Source organism: Sphaerodactylus townsendi, linkage group LG02 (assembly GCF_021028975.2).
Source record: "Sphaerodactylus townsendi isolate TG3544 linkage group LG02, MPM_Stown_v2.3, whole genome shotgun sequence".
NCBI classification, from domain to species: domain Eukaryota; kingdom Metazoa; phylum Chordata; class Lepidosauria; order Squamata; family Sphaerodactylidae; genus Sphaerodactylus; species Sphaerodactylus townsendi.
The window spans coordinates 160334189-160348190 of NC_059426.1; the positions used below are offsets into that span (position 1 = coordinate 160334189).

At 44.1% G+C, this 14002-nt stretch overlaps 1 protein-coding gene across 4 annotated transcripts in view; it reads left to right on the forward strand.

Moving 5' to 3' along the window:
• The window catches only part of WDR25 (WD repeat domain 25), a 126566-nt gene that overhangs the window by 72505 nt on the left and 40059 nt on the right, over positions 1-14002 (forward strand). For all 4 annotated transcript variants that reach the window (XM_048486509.1, XM_048486508.1, XM_048486510.1 and 1 more), the window contains exon 3: positions 10903-11050. In XM_048486509.1, coding sequence (XP_048342466.1) covers positions 10903-11050 — 148 coding nt within the window. The remainder of the gene's footprint in view (positions 1-10902; positions 11051-14002) is intronic.

Consider the following 14002-nt stretch of genomic DNA (forward strand, 5'->3'; position numbering starts at 1 on the left):
ACCCAACATGAGATGAACTGGGTCTATAAAGGAAGACATGACCCTCAGTTTGCAAGACCTGAGCAAGGCTGCTGACAACAGAATTTCCTTCTGTGGTGCACCTCTGAAGATGCCAGCCACAGATGCAGGCGAAACGTTAGGAACAAGATCCACCAAACCACGGCCACACAGCCCGGAAAACCCACCACAACCATTTTGGAGGACATTGATCCATAGGGTTGCCTTGGTCGGAAGCAACTTGACCAGCACTTAACACACGCAAATAGAACATTTATTTTGTTCTGTTGAAAAATTCATCCCTTGACTTGACCTGCCTTTTGCATGGGAATTTTTACATCTCTAAAAATGACAATTGTACATTTTACTACTTTAACAGATCCCAAATTCTGTTTTCCACCTCTCTTTGCATTTCTGCCCATATAAACCCAAGACCACCGATGAAACTTCCCATTTCTTGAGACTCACTCGCCAAGATGGAAACTTTGCAGCGAGACAGACATTTTGATAAATTGGTGCTGGATCTGAGTGATTTATTCCCATTGCATATCTGACATGTGGCAGTTGCTGGATTTTTCACTTGCCTCTATGTAGAGATAATTGGCAATGTGACAAATTGCTTACTGAACTAGAGCAAGTAAAAATATCCCTAGAGGTTGAGCTATTTCTGAGTTAATGTTCTAGTAAAATGATTACTAAATGCAACTTGTTCTGAAATGTTGTTGCTTCGAAGTCTTAGTTAAGCAAGATGTGCCCGACTGTTTTTTAAGAATGAGCTTTAAACGTTCTGTCAAGGGGCCCCACTGAGCCCTTCCTGGTCTGTCTTATTCACTTATGTCTTTGATGCATCCATTTTTGATCATGGAAATATCCCACTACCTGCTCTGCCTCTCCAGCAATTGAATTATCACACTTTAAACATTCTTGATGTACTTTACTCTACATTGATTTGACCTACTTTTGTGGACATAGCGTCCCTCCCTCCCAGAACAGCGCACCTTGTTAAAACTCTTACTGTGCAATCCAGAAGAACATAAGAACATAAGAACAAGCCTGCTGGATCAGACCAGAGTCCATCTAGTCCAGCTGTCTGCTACTCGCAGTGGCCCACCAGGTGCCATTGGGAGCTCACATGCAGGATGTGAAAGCAATGGCCTTCTGCAGCTGTTGCTCCCGAGCACCTGGTCTGTTAAGGTATTTGCAATCTCAGATCAAAGAGGATCAAGATTGGTAGCCATAAATCGACTTCTCCATAAATCTGTCCAAGCCACTTAGCACTGGTCCCAAAATGGATCCTTGGGGGACATCACTCCTTACATCTCTCCATTGTGAGAATTTCGCATTTACACCCACTCTTTGCTTCCTGTTTCTCAGCCAGTTTTTAATCCATAGGAGGACTTCCCCTCTTATTCCTTGATTGCTGAGTTTTCTCAACAGTCTCTGGTGAGGAACTTTGTCAAAAGAGGAACTTTGTCAGAAGGGGGCAGAGGGGCTGAAAGGTCTCTGGATGCAGTGTGACCCTGGCACGGGCATTAGTGCCGCTTACACCAGTATAAGGGCCATTTACACTAATGCAGAGCCTGCACAGCAGTGCAACGCCTGGACGCCAACACTGCTGTGACGCTAGTGCTCATCCGGTGCTGATACCAAAGGGGGCATTCCTGCCTGGCTGCAGCACCATCGTCCTCTTTGAAGCCAGCATGGCTGTGCTGTGACTGTGCCGTCCTTGGCAGAGTTGCTACAGTCTAAGACTATTGCTTTGATTGTGTGTTCCTGCACTTCAGGGGGTTGGACTTGATGGCCCTTGGGGGTCTCTTCCAACTCTATGATTCTATGAAATTTTTCAGCTTTCACCATATTTGGATATCTGCAAAGTATTTCCAGTTTTGCACATGAATTAGGTTCCAGAACCTTATAGAATATCACAACCAAACAATACGTTCAAGCAAGATGACTGAACTCATACCAAATCCAAAGGAGCAGCAGTGGCGTGGTGGTTAAGAGCAGGTGTACTCTAATCTGGAGGAACCGGGTTTGATTCCCCACTCTGCCACCTGAGCTGTGGAGGCTTATTTGGGGAATTCAGATTAGCCCAGTGACAGTGAACCTTTTCAAGACCGAGTGCCCAAATTGCAACCCCAAACCCACTTATTTATCGCAAAGTGCCAACACAGTAATTTAACCTGAATACTGAGGTTTTAGTTTAGAAAAAACGGTTGGCTCCAAGGCGTGCATTACTCAGGAGTAAGCTTGGTGGTAGTTAATGGCTTTGCTTTGAAGCAACCATGCAACTCTCCCAACAAGTGAATCACGACCCTAGGTGGGTTTACTCAGAAGCAAGCCCCATTGCCAGCAACCAAGCTTACTCCCAGGTAAAGGATCACGCTTTAGTTCTTTGCAAGAAAATCAGTGGGGTTTAACAGAACAGGGTTACCTACACTGCTTCCCCAAATCTAGGTCTTAGGTTTAATGCTAAGAATCGAGCCCAGCATCCCAGGCCAACCTAGATGTGGGGGGGGGGGGCACTCTGTTTGCACGTGCCCATAGAGGGGGCTCTGAGTGCCACCTCTGGCACCCGTGCCATAGGTTTGCCACCACTGGATTAGCCTGTACACTCCAGCACACGGCAGCTGGGTGACCTTGGGCTAGTTACAGTTCTTCTGAGCTCTCTCAGCCCCACCTACCTCACAGGGTGTTTGTTGTGAGGGGGGAAAGGAAAGGAGTTTATAAGCCCCTTTGAGTCTCCTACAGGAGAGAAAGGGGGGGATATAAATCCAAACTCTTTTTCTTCATCATCTTCTGGTGCTCCTGACACTACCTGTGACTGGTCCTGGCTACATTCGTAATAGTGCTGTTAACTGAGCTATTTTATTCAAAGCTTAGTGCTGTTGGGGTTTTTTAATACATTTTCTTAGGAGTGTCCATGCCGCTGAATCCAGGCACTAAATCCACTAGAGAGAGAGGCTCAGGAATAAAATGTCTGCCTGATATGTGGAAGGTCTTTGGTTCAAACCCCGGCATCTCCAGTTAAAAGGCAGTCGATTATGTGAAGACTTCTGCCGGAGACCCTGGATTGCTGCTACCAGTCTGAGTAGATATTACTGACTGTGATGGATCAAAGATCTGATTCGGTATAACATAACTTCATATGTTCAAATTCTTGTGCCTATGGAAATGTCAAGTCTGGATCGTTGCTGGATTATGTGAGAGAGTGCGGGTGAGGATATATTGAAATGTCTACTGATCTATTCCATTTTAAAGAAATTAGGCATATTAGCTTCTGTTTTATCTGGTATATCATTCTGGCCTGTTCTGACATGATTTATCAGGGTGTTGTCTTTCCTTGAAAGTAATGAGAAAAATGTTATGGTTATATGTATATTATGGTCATAAGGTAATGTCCACATAAAAGCCAAGGATTAATTCCAAACAGCAACACCCAGTGAGCAGATTACTATGCTAATATGTCGGTCTGACATTCATTCTTTCTTTTGATTTATGCGTTGCATTGATTTGTACTCTACTCATTGTAATGGCCTCTGGCAAACAATAAAATCCTGTTTGTTCGTTTATGAAACAGTATTGATTGCTGGTAATCATTTCCATTTCTTGCAGGTGCTTGCAGATTAATTGTGTGGCACGAACTTGTGGTCTTTTAAGTTTTGCTTGGATACTGTACTTAAAACCTGTTTCCAACTAGTGGATTTCACAGAGCTCAGTTGTTTATTGTGACTAATTCATGTAGATGTATTGTCGAAGGCTTTCACGGCCGGAATCACTTGGGTGCTGTGTGGTTTCCGGGCTGTATGGCCGTGTTCTAGCAGCATTCTCTCCTGACGTTTCGCCTGCATCTGTGGCTGGCATCTTCACAGGAGAGAATGCTGCTAGAACACGTCAGGAGAGAATGCTGCTAGAACACGGCCATACAGCCCGGAAACCACACAGCACCCAAATTCATGTAGAGCAGGGGCTGATGGGAATTGTAGTCCATGAACATCTGGAATCCTTTGGACTATCACAGTGGTTTTAACTGCATACTGCTTGGGGTCATCTAGGGATTCTTCTCCCCCCATCAGTTTTTCAAAACTCAAACCTGCCAATTTCATCATTTTTTCCTGGTTCCCTAAGATGGCTACCACCTCCTTTCACTACAAAGAAGATCCAGGAAGTGGCTGCGGATTAATTCAACATTGAGGTTCTATCTTTCTGTGAGACAAGGAATGGCACATTACCTTTCCTGCTATATTTTTGCTGTGTGCAGTTATCATTATAATTGGTTTCTGAGGGATTTACTTTCATATAATTCCTCTAACAAGTGCAAACATTGATTACCTTGTAATGTCCAGAGAGAACTAGTATTTGATTACTCAATTGTCTCTGTGACTACCAGACTGCTTACTCTTCTTAGAGTATAAAGAGATGCATTACAGTGGCATCCTTTTGAACCTACGGTTGTGTTTGCTGTGTTACTGTAAAACATTTTTTTCTAAGGCCATGTTGCTGTCTTGTTCTCTGACCTCAACTTATGATGGTGTTTTCGTGGATTGTTTGGCAATAGCATTCTTGGTTGTCAGTGGGCTACACAAAGAAAATGGCATTCAACTTCAATATCAGCGTGTAGGTGCAAATTGTAACGACGCCCCCAAGAGCTGAGAGTTGGATAGAAATTCCCTTTTCCAGATTCCTCCTGACTGTGCTTTACTCTTTCTTCGTCTAGCAAAATGTGACTGAGTTATTGTGTCTGCCACGCCCTGCACTGCCAGGTTCCCCAGCCACCTTGATTACCTGATTCCAAGGGCTTTTCAGAGTGGGTCATCGCTGGGATAAGTCCCCCAGGTTATGTACTCCAGTGGCTGCTTGGTCCAGGGGTGGGCTGCAGCCAGCTACCTTTCTCCTCCCTGGCCCTCCAGACCCTTGGTCCTTCTGTCCCTTCCTTCTGTCCCACCCTTGGGCCCACCTCCATGGCTGAGCCCTTCCTGGACCATGGCCTTTAAAGCCCTTCTCCCCACTCTCTGTTCTCTTGCTTCAGCAAATGGTGGGTGGGACCAATTTCTGGCCGAGGTGGCCATCTCCCAGCTGTCCAGGGCATATCTGGCCTTGGGAGGCCTCTGTTCCAATAGGCCCAGTCTGCCTCTCTGCTGGAGTTCTTCCAGCTGCCCCAGCCATCTGCTCTTCTGGGCCGTCCTTGGATGTCCCCTGCCCTAACAGGCCAGCTCCGAGTGGGGTCTGCTGTTGCCTTTCCTCCTCCCAGCCCCCTCCGCCTAATCATGGCTCAGGTGAGCTGGTCCAGCAGTAGCTGTCAATGTTCTCAGCGCTGGGGCTGGCAGGTGAGGTGCTGGATCACTGCTGCTGCAGAGGCCAGGAAAGTTTGGGGCTGCAGTCCCCGGACGTGTTCTTCTTGAAGAAGAAGAAGAAGAAGAAGAAGAAGAAGAAGAAGAAGAAGAAGAAGAAGAAGTAGTAGTAGTAGTAGTAGTAGTAGTAGTAGTAGTAGTAGTAGTAGTAGTAGTAGTAGTAGTAGTAGTGTTTCCAAAAGCTTTTCTGTGCAAATAGGACAAAGGAAATGTTGTCGACAAAGAGGCTTGTCTTAAATATGCCCTCAAAGACTTGGTTCAGCTGTAACAACAAACTATGGTTGATGGTTACATGAATGAACTTGGGGGATTCTTTTTGTCTCATTCCTTCTCCTCTTCTCCGTACGTGCAGTTCAGCAATAGTTTTGTTATTTAATCAGTGCTTTATATTAAATATTGTTAAATGTTATCATTTAAATGAAAATGACGGTAATAACGATATTTTAAAATTAAATCTATTAATTTTTATTATTTAAATAATAGTTTATATTAAATTTAATCTTGGTTTGAAGGAAAAAGCCTAAAACATAGTTTGGGATGATTGTTTTAATGATACATGAAGGTGCTTTCTGTTGTGTCCGACCACTAGTAGATCAAGGTCAGGATGTCTTCTCTGAATTGTGATGACTCTCCAGGACTCAGAGCTTTGCACAATACCTATTATCCGTGATCCGCAGAGGCAAATCTGCTGGTAGTCCCTCACCCCTCAATGAGGCGGCTAGTGTCTACCTGGCTCAGGGCTTCCACCATTCTTCCACCAGCTGTTAGGGCCCTGCGGGACCTTGGTGAGTTCCACAAAGCCTGTAAAACTGAGTTGTTCCACCGAGCTTTTGGAGAGGCTAGCCACGGATTGCCTGCCCCCTCCTGATGCCCCCTGTACCATGCCATACTTTTATACCATCTTCGGCATTGCCTCTGATATTATATTCCACACCAATTTCAGCACTGCCAGCCCCCTCCCGGCCTTTGGGTTGGACGCTCTTTGATGCTACTATGATGATTTTAAGGGTTTTAAATGTTCAATGATTTGTATTAATTTGTATTAATTTATATTAATTAATTTATATTATTTTATTATGTATATTATATATTAATATATATAATAAATGTTATTAATTTATTTTAATTTATATTAATTGTATTAATTTGTTTTAATTTATATTTGTGGTATATTGTTATTATTGTTTTGTTGTTGTACACTGCCCAGAGCCCTTCAGGGATTGGGCAGTCTATGAAATATTATCTAATCCTTTAATAAGATTATCTAATCCTTTAAAGATTATCTAATCCTTTAAAGCGGAGTTGCTGAGGATTGAACCTCAGACCCTTTGTGTGGGAGGCAGATGTTCCACCAGTGAGCCATAGCCCCTCCCCAAGCTATTAATTATAGAGCTGCACACAGAAGGTGGGAACATATGAGCCTGAGGATTCCCCAGGTTTGTTGGTCCGTGTTAACGTGGCAATGGGTGATAAATATAGCAACGGAAATATCTCATGGTGGGTTCCAGCATTTTCACTAAATTGTGGCTGCCATGTATTTATCGCTTTATGTATTTATTTAATTTATCTTTACTTGGAAAAAGATTGTGACTTCAGAAGGTTAGGTGCTGTTTAGTGCAGGTCTGGGGGAGGTGTTAGCCCAATTTTATGGATTAATTTCAGTGGCTGTTGTCCAAGGAATTGAACACGTTTCTTGGAATCCTAAACTCTGACTGCCCAACTGAGCAACTTTCTGAAGGCACTGGAAGAAGTAGCATTGAACAAAAACCGATCATCAGATCAAAGAAGGACTTTGGGGTTTTAACTTAGGTCCATCTGTCCACCTGTATGCCATGTTTGTCCACACACTCATTCCCACTGGAACACTTATTTACTGGAAGCCCTCTGGCAATCAGCTTAAGGAGGCCCAGAACAACTAATTGTAGTAAATATGCATCTTGAAAACTAAGCAGCGGACTCTGATACAGCCAGGAAGAAGATAGTAATCTAGCATGGAATTTCAGCATTTTTTATTGCCAAAGGTTATTAGCGTTTATGCTCTAATAGAAGAAGTAAATCAACATAATGTCTCATAAAGAGCCATTAGCGTGCTAGCTGGATATTACTTTTCTGATAATTTTTGTAGATAAATTTGTTATCGGAATGAGATGAAAACAGTGTCTGAGAGGACCGTTGCGTTTGATTAATGAGGTATCTCAGTGATCATGAAATCTCAGACATAATTACAAATTGTAATTATTACTATCTCTTAAAGTTTTGTGGAACACAAGTCTGTTCTTATTTTTTTCCTCCTTTTTTCTCAAAATGGTTTTTTTTAAATATGAACTAGCTGTGCTTTTTCATTTGAAAAATATACCTGCTGTAACAACTTCTTCCATTGTTTCGTGCCTTTGAGAATCATGGTGCGTAAGCAAAATGCTCGATTTGAATGTAGGCAGTTTGGCTGGGGCTATTGAATACTGGTAATCAGTGGTGGGATGCAAAAATTTTAATAACAGGTTCCGATGGTGGTGGGATTCAAACAGTGGCGCCGCCGCACACGTGCACCTCCAGTCCCTATTGGGCAGGGAGGTTGCTTTAGTAACCCCTTCTCGGCACTCAGAAAAAAATTAGTAACCAACTGGTTGGATCCCACCTCTGCTGGTAATGACTGAAGTAATGCTAAGTGCAGATTTCAACCTGTGATGAAAAGTGAAGTGATTTGAGAATAAGAGTTATTTTGCTATTAGTAAAACAAGTTTGGTTTTATCTTCCTGCTTAACTTTGTATGCGAAAGTACAATTTCCAAGAATTCGGGCTTGGCTGTGAAAATCAAACACGTTGGTAAAGGTAAATGTATAATTAAAAAAACACCCCTATATATTTTGAGGGAAGGAAGCATGGTATAACCCAATCTTGAGGGAAGGAAGCATGGTATATAGCCCCATCTTGTCAGTTCTTGGAAGCTAAGCAAGATCAGTATTTGGAAGGGAGGTCACCAAGACAGACTCTGTAGAGAAATGCAATGGCAAATCATCTCTTCTTCTCACTTACCTTGAAAGCTCCTTGCTAGTGTTGCTAGCTAGTGCCATAAGTTGGCCGTGACTTCATGGCAGTTTATACCCACATACATTAGAATTCCATATCCCTCAATGAGAAAAAGATTGCACTTTTAAATGAAATTAAACCTAAAGAGATTAGGAAGTTTATGTGGTACAATCGGGTAGGAATAAGACAGGGATGATAAATGTTGCCACAGAAATCTTTCATGATCGGTTCCAGTGCTCCAGGAAATTGTGGCTGCCATACGTTAATTTATTGCTTTTAATATCTTCCTACTTTGAGAAAGATTGTGACTTCAGAAGGTAAGGGACTGCCCTTTTACTCTAAATCTACTTTTTAGCGTCGCTCTGGGTGAGGTGCTGAAGATCTAAAGTCTACCAAGTTCTCTCATCCTGTGCTTTTCCTGGCTGATAAATACATAAGGCTCTAAATATATGCTTGTGGTAAATCTATCAAGGTGGGATAGCTACCTGAAAGAGGGAGGTGATCTGTTCATTTCAGGAGAAGCCCTCCTTGGGTCTGGCTTTCTTGAATAATTGTGTGGACTAATCCTAATTTTTCCTTTCGACAAAGTGATCAAACAGTGGTAGAACACATCCTGGAACTGGATTTTCTGGAGCTGTACCACAGACAACTGTGGTTGCCCTTGCTGGCAATCCATATCTGGAGCTGAACAAAAGGACAACAGGGTTGCTCCATAGTGACCCTGACTCCCGGGTTTTGCCGCTGAGGGGCACCCGGCACCTTTGCCCTCTCTGCCGGCAGGGGTGCCCCTTCCACCAGCGGAAGGAGTAAATGCCCCGGCGCCACCCTACACTGATCACATAGCCGATTTGCCTCTCCTGCATCTGGATAGGGCTACCCCAGTTTAAAACATACATGATAAAACCACATTTTAAAATCATTAAAATCACACCCTCCAAAACAGGCACACCATTAAAACAGTTAAAAAGGGTTAAAATATGTACAAAGACATAAAAATAGCAACTGAAACATTGGTCTGGAAGGCGAGATCAATGAGGGAATGCTGAATAAACAAACAAAAAGTCTTCACCCAGTGTTGGCAGACAGCAACCAAAGGGGACAGGCAAATTTCCCTGGGGAGAGATTTCTGCAGCTTGGTTGTTCCGACGTTCCATAGTTAGCAGAAGCTTCATTATTTCTTCTTCTGACAGAGATGGGCTTCAGGGAACATATGTATATTATTCCACCTCATTTGCTACTTATATACTTCTGAGGAAAATTAAAGTGTTGATAATTATCTTTAAAAGCCCATCAAGATATGTTGCCTGTTTATGTTTTGCAGCAGCACCTTTCATAACACAGCAGGGCTATGGTAGAATGGTTAGGAGGACCTTTTATGGACGGAACAGGATTGTACTCTAACTGCAAAGAACTGTGTTTTATCCCTCTCTTACTACATTGTCTTCTACTTTTATCATTCTGTTTTCTGGATTGTTCATGATATATCGAGTCGTCTGATACCTTTTTCTTTTTGCATTGCTTTTCTAACTTTGCAATCCTACTCCCATTGTGTTATTTATTGGCTGTGTTTTTCTGTGTATTTACATGGTTTTATATAATGTGGTTCACCTTGAATCTCAGCAAGAAAGGGAGGCTATAAGTAATGTTAATAAATAAATGAATGCTATTCCCCTTGGCTCCTTCAAACGATATTCCCCTTGGCTCCTTCCCCTTGGCTCCTTCAAACCCATGCCAGCATGGTCAATTGGAGCTAGTGGTGGCGAACCTTTGGCACTCCAGATGTTATGGACTACAATTCCCATCAGCCCCTGCCAGCATGGCCAATTGACCATGCTGGCAGGGGCTGATGGGAAATGTAGTCAATAACATCTGGAGTGCCAAAGGTTCGCCACCACAGAGCTAGGGGGTAACTTCCAGTCCTTGCTTTTTCAGAATGATAGCATTTGGGGACCAAGCTACAAATTACGTTTTCTAACAAGTCAGGTCTGGATACCCAGACTTGACTTACTTTCCTCACAAGCACATAGCAGCTATGAAGAAGGGCATGTTAAAAATCTGCAGGAGGCTAATTTGGCTTGGAACTTTGGTTTGAGGGGAGAGTGGCCCCTTCTCCTCATGCCATTTTCAAATGTCAAAGTGGCCCGGCAAGGGGAGTTATTTGCCCCATTTTGAAATGCAGCTCTATGGAATAAAGTCCTTTCAGAAAATGAATGTGTCGATTGTATTGTCGAAGACTTTCATGGCCGGAATCACTAGGGTGTTGTGGGTTTTGTGGGTTGCATGGCCGTGTTCCAGTAGTATTTTCTTCATAAGATGCCAGCCACAGATGGAGGCGAAATGTCAGGAGAAAATATTACTGGAACACGGCCATGCAACCCGGAAAACCCACAACACCCTAATGTGTAAATTGCTTGCGTTGTAATTTTATTTTTGTATTTTAAAAGGTCATTCAGAGCTCGATTGCGATCCTTGCTGATCATAAATTGTTAATCCACATTTTAAAAATGTAATTATGTTTCCTTTTAAGGTTTGGGATGCTGTGGACCGAGGCTGTTGCTTAAAGACATATTCATGCCACTCCGGTGCTGTTCGAGATGTCCAGTGGTCCTCTTCTGGAATCTGCATTCTCAGCGGGGGCTTTGATTCAATGCTTCATTTAACAGATGTTGAGACAGGTGAATATCCTTGCCATTCTGTGTGTTTGCCTGTTGCAGGAGAAAGGAAAGGTGGATAATTTTCATTCTAGTTGTGGTGTTTCGCAGAGATCTATGACCTCCGTTAGTTGGTGTTGTATAAAGTCAGTGATGGAAAAACACTGACATTTTATCTTAAAAGCTGGTGTATCAGAAAGACTGCAGCCTTTCTTGTTAACACACGAGCTTACCTGGGGCAAAGAGGCTTTGATGTAGGAATAACTTCAACCGTGGATGCCCCCACTAAAGAATGTAAGCAACGGTACTGAACAACTTCTTCATGGAACTGTTCTAGCACCTTCATGTAATTCCACCCTCATCAGCTTTCCAGCTCACGTCTGAAACTTTCAGTGGGGGCCACTGGCTGACTAAACTGACCCTCAGAGTGAATAAATTTTAAGTACGTTTGACTTGAACGTTGAGTTCCACTGAAATCAATAGGACCATTTCCAAGCAATATGATTAAGGGCTGACCTGTCAGCATTTAATTGTGTCTTGTGTTATCTTTTAGTTTTGAATCAGAATACTCAGAATGCTCTTGCATTCTCTTACACTTTTCATGAGGCTCACTGAGATGATCACCAGCTTCCTCAGCCCATGTGTAACTTTGGTTAAGTGTCAGCAGGGATGTCCTGCCTGGCCTGGACTCAGTGACAAAGGGAGGGGAAACTGTGCCCGGGACATGAACTGCCCACACGCCCCTCCTGCCCCCGAAACACCCCACCCCGCCCCCGACATGTCCACGCTCCTGACACGTGACTGCAGTGGCGGCACCCGGGGCGAGTTGCCCCGGATGTCCCCATTGCATCTCCGCCTCTGCCTAGGCTGTGAACTCACAGCGTGGCCTCACAGAACCCACTTTTCCTTGATTCTCACAAATGTCAGATTAGGTGGTACATTCATGCCCGTCTTTTGCACAAACCTGGGGATGACACTGTGGTGCAGTCTTTTAAGCCATTCAGTTAAAATGTCTATCACATTCCATTCCAAAAGGTCTAGGTCAGGGGTCTGCAAGTTTGGTTCAGGGGGGCCAAAGTTATGGACCCTCAAAACTGTAGCCCCCATCTCCTATTAGCTCCCATTGGAAACAATGGGGGATGGGGCACCCCCTTTGGGAGTCCATAACTTTGGACTCTCTGAACCAAACCTCACCAAACTTGGGGGGTAGCATAAGGACAGTCTCCTGATGATACGCTGAAATTTTGGTGACACTAGCCTAAAAACTGCACTCCCTGCAGGCCAAAAATGGAAAACCACTAAAAATACCCCAAAACGAACCCTGCATTTTGATGCCCCCCACAAGGTGGTGCCCTGGGCAGCTGCCCACCTTGCCCAATGGGCATTACGCCCCTGGCAACAATACATTATTGAGCACAATTTAAAAGTATATTTTTTAAAAATATATTTTTTTCAATCCACTTTCATAATTGTCTGCAAGTGGATTTTGTTATTCTGCACAGTAAAATCCTGCTGCAAAGCGCATTGAAAGTGGATTGAAAGAGCATTGTTCTACATGTGTGGAAGGGGCCTATGTGACTATCTCACGTGGATTCATACTTTGTATTGTCAAAGGCTTTCACGGCCGGAATCACTTGGGTGCTGTGTGGTTTCCGGGCTGTATGGCCGTGTTCTAGAACACGGCCATACAGCCCGGAAACCACACAGCACCCAAGATTCATACTTTCTTCCCACCTCAGTGTAAATGAGAGGGATTCCCTGCTTCTCTTTCATGCCCCTTGAATGTTCAGAAGGACTTGGGGGGACAGAAGCAGGAGACACAATCAAGTAGAAAGTGATTTGAGTTCTTTATGCAAAAATCCAGCGCTTTTCGTACAAGTAATTAGAGAAAGTGTCTGTTGCAGTTATCAATTCTTTCACATTTCTCATGGGATATTTTTTTAAACATGCCAAAAGGGCCAAAAGGGTTTTCTGAGTGATCCATTAAATTTTCCTTTGGAATCGTAACGTTTCTAAGTTCGTCAAGCTTTATTACTTATTATGTATGAGTCTTCCAGAGCTGTTTGTCTTGCAGGTCGGACAGGGAAAGGGAATTAATGTAGTGAAACGTTCTTTTCAGAGAAACCGTTTCTTCATTATATCTCCAGGTCATTTTTCTTTTCACATCCACATTTCAGTGATGTTTACTTTTTCTTTGTCAAAGCCAATTCCTAGCTGAAGTTAATGGGCTGAAGGTCCCAAAGCTTCAGAGCAGTGCAGGATGTGCCCAGTAGCTTCCGTCATCTCTGGACATTTGCAGTAATGTACATTAATGCTGTGGATTGCAAGAGGGCATGTTATATAGATGTGTATTTAGTTACAAGGACACTGCATAAATAAAACATATTATGTTTTGTGATATGTGATGCAAAATTTATTGTGCCAATTCACCAGTAGCTTTAAGGGCATGTCCTGCGCCCGGGGCGGGGTCCCCGCCGGGACCCCTGTTGCCAACCCACCTTCCCCTGCCCGGATGCTAGAACTTCCGGCCTCACTCCCATTCTCCGGGGAGTGGACTAAGTGGGACAGCTGCTTTAGCCACAGGATGCCCCGGCTGCCCACAGCTGGCCCAGCTGGCGACGGGACTCCCCTCCTCCTGCGGCGTCCTGCATTGCGGGGGGCCGTCCGCCGGTCCCTGTCCAGTGAGCACAGCCGCGGAGGGAGTCGGGGCTACGGCCGGGGAGGGGGTCGGGGCTACCCCCGCTCCCAGACAGGGCACGTCTACCCTGTTACCCATATGAGAGGCTGTGCGTCAATTCGATCTATGGCTACCAATCTTGATCCTCCTTGATCTGAGATTGCAAATGCCTTAGCAGACCAGGTGCTCAGGAGCAACAGCAGCAGAAGGCCATTGCTTTCACATCCTGCATGTGACCTCCCAAAGGCACCTGGTGGGCCACTGCAAGTAGCAGAGTGCTGGACTAGATGGTCTGATCC